The following is a 2,768-nucleotide window of genomic DNA, read 5'->3' on the forward strand; positions in this document are numbered from 1 at the left end:
GGAACACAAACAGCGTGGAGGCATAAGGCTGCGTAGGGACGCTCTTCCTTCATTATCAGTGTTGTCGGTATATAAATATATTTTTCTTGTAGCATTTTCTGCTTGCGGTGCCGGGTATCTGTATTATTATCATTATTATTATTTTTTTTTTGAGGGGGGAAAAATATATATATATATATATAGCGAAGAAGAGGGAGAGGTGGAAATATCGACATCATCCGCGGGGGGATCCATACTGGGCGTGCATTCCATACGAGGCAGGAGGGGAGCGGGAAGAAAGTTTTACGAATGAGGAGGGGAAAGAGGTCGGGAACGCTCTATTCATCCCCACGGTCGGCGGCTGGGGATACGGCTTCTGTCAAAGCTTTTCCCACGTTTACTCCAGTCACTGCCTTTGCAAGAACGAGTTGCAAGGCAACATCATCATCGACGCTTGAGTTTCTGCATAGCGATCCTCGCCACGTTCGTGTTTGTGTGAACGACCTTGTGGCATTTGAGTATATAGACGAAAATCACCAATGGCAGTGGGGGCTTGCAACTGTTGCCGCCTCTCCTGCCCCTCGTCATGTGCAGCTGCTGTTATGGCGCCATGATGCCGCGTCTCTGCCCGATCCACAATCAGCAGGGAGTGGTCTTGTATCCACGGAGGAGAGGGAGAGGGTGATGGCTCGGCTCGAGCAACTGCCTCAACGGCGTGCACGCGTGAATGAGGAGATGGAGGCCATTCATAAGGCCATTGCGACAAAGCAGGCGGCGTATGTGGTCTCACGGCGGCGGATAGAGAATGCGGCGAGTGCCGCGGAGCGAGCGCTCGTAGAGGCATGTACCCGCATCCATGAGGTTGAGGCCAGAGATTGGCGCGAGACACGGTGCTACCGCAACCCACCAGAAATCGTTGTTCTCGTCATGGAGGCGGTGTTGACGGTTATCGGGGAAAAGTGTGTGTCATGGGCGCAGATTCAGAGTGTCATCCGCAGCCCGGAATTTGTGCGCACTGTGGAATTGTTTGATCCTGCCAAGATGAGTGCCGCAACAAAGGAGAAAATCCAGAGTAAGTACTTGTCAAACCCCCGGTTTACGTACGGGGACGCCATGAACGGCAGTCAGGCTCTGGGGTACCTGCAGCAGTGGGTGGTGGCACAGATGGATGCCGCAAACGCCACCGAAGAACTCGCGGAGTACGATATGCAGCACTTGAACGATCGATTTGCCATTGCCCGCATGGAAGAGCAGATCGATGCGTTCCGACAGACGCTGAGAGAATACGCCGACGAGGAGGAGAGACTACATGCCGTGCTGGAGGGCCGATCCATGCAGGTGAACAAGGAGGAGGATGGTGACAACGACGCCCAGAAAAGCTTCGGAGCGGAAGACAGGGGCACTCTTCGTGGCACAAACGTTGTCTGGACGCTCACGGAGGACACCATAGTGACATTGCGCTCCGCCATTCTTTGCAACTACGACAGGCCGGATAGCACGATTGTTCGTTTGACGGCCGGGCAGGTGCAAGAGCTGGAGGACGCGCTGAAGAAACGCGAGTCCGGCTGGAAGGATGAGCAGCGCGCAGATGCCGCACGCCGCGCGTTGCAGAACGCTTTGGAGGAACTTCGGGGGGAGCATGGCCGCAAGCTCAAACGACTCCAGGAGCTGGAGAGCAGCAGCCATGCGACGCAGCAGGAGCTCGGGGAGCGTCGGCGGGAGCTGGAGAAGCTCAACCAGGTAATCACCGAGGGCGGACTGTCGTTGCACACGCCGTGGCCATCGTCCACAAGCACCCCGTCGCACGCGACGCCGCGGAGACTTCGGCCCAATGCGTTGCAACTTCCCGTTTTCGGTCCCGCTGCCGATTCTGCCGTTCTCTCTCGTGACGGTGTGGAGGAGGAATTTGCAGAGAAGATTGCGGACCTTGAAAATCGTCTCAAGCGGGCGTTACACGAGAACCCAACGGCGGCGCAGGTGCAGCTGCTGGAGGATGACCTCTGGGCGGTGCAGGAGGAGTTACGCCACACGAAGGAGGAGCTGGACAACTTTCGCACCGCGAACGCGCCAAATTACTACACGTCCTCGGCGCTGCGGATGGAAAAGGAGAGCACGCCGGAGGCACAGCTGGCCGCAGCGCAGCGTCAAATTGAGGAACTGGAGGCGGCACTGGAGGAAGCGCTTGAACATGGCAGGCAACCACAGGGGCAACCCCTAAAAGCACAAGAGAAAAGTAACGGGAGGGACGGGGATGGCGAGATGCAGGGACGCATTCAACGTCTAAACGAGGAACTGCAGCGGCAACGCCGGGACACGGAGGGCATCGCCGAGCGGCTGAACGAGGAGTTGCATGCGCACAAGGAGACACGACAGAAGTTGGCGGATAAGGAGTGTGAACTGAAGGTGCTGTGGGATCGTCAATGCGAGGCGGACCGCGAGAAGGAGTCCACACGGGCCGCACTGCAAGAAACTGAACGCGAATTGGAGAAACTTCGCGGTCACTTGCGTGAACAGAAGGAGGAGCTCCATGCGGCGCGCCCGAAGGAATATCGCTGGGAATCGGAGGCCAAAGCGCCACGAGGACGTCGCTCGTTGCAGCTGCATGAAATTTTGGGGCGGCTGATGGACGAGGCGGGGCGACAGTCGCTTGAGGCGAAATCGACGGAGATGGTTCTCGATGAGGTTCGTGTGCTGCTCGGGAAGGGATTGACGGCTTATTAGCCACAAAACATCATTTCCACCCTTTCTTTCCGTATTGTGTTTTTTGTTGTTTTTTCTTGTGTGTTGTG

General features: G+C 56.5%; 1 protein-coding gene across 1 annotated transcript, besides 3 other annotated features; it reads left to right on the forward strand.

The window, feature by feature from the left end:
• Nucleotides 1–2,768: part of a sequence feature (heterozygous, Esmeraldo-like haplotype) that runs on past the window's edge.
• Nucleotides 122–151: a sequence feature (AT_rich).
• Nucleotides 160–182: a sequence feature (AT_rich).
• Tc00.1047053509009.10 (dynein heavy chain, cytosolic, putative) lies at nucleotides 289–2,700 on the forward strand (the record flags this gene model as incomplete). Its single annotated transcript, XM_798172.1, has 1 exon — nucleotides 289–2,700. The coding sequence occupies one exon, from the start codon at nucleotides 289–291 to the stop codon at nucleotides 2,698–2,700; it is 2,412 nt and encodes an 803-aa protein (XP_803265.1).

This window comes from Trypanosoma cruzi, genomic scaffold, assembly GCF_000209065.1.
Source record: "Trypanosoma cruzi strain CL Brener 1047053517119 genomic scaffold, whole genome shotgun sequence".
In the NCBI taxonomy this organism is placed as follows: Eukaryota; Euglenozoa; class Kinetoplastea; order Trypanosomatida; family Trypanosomatidae; genus Trypanosoma; species Trypanosoma cruzi.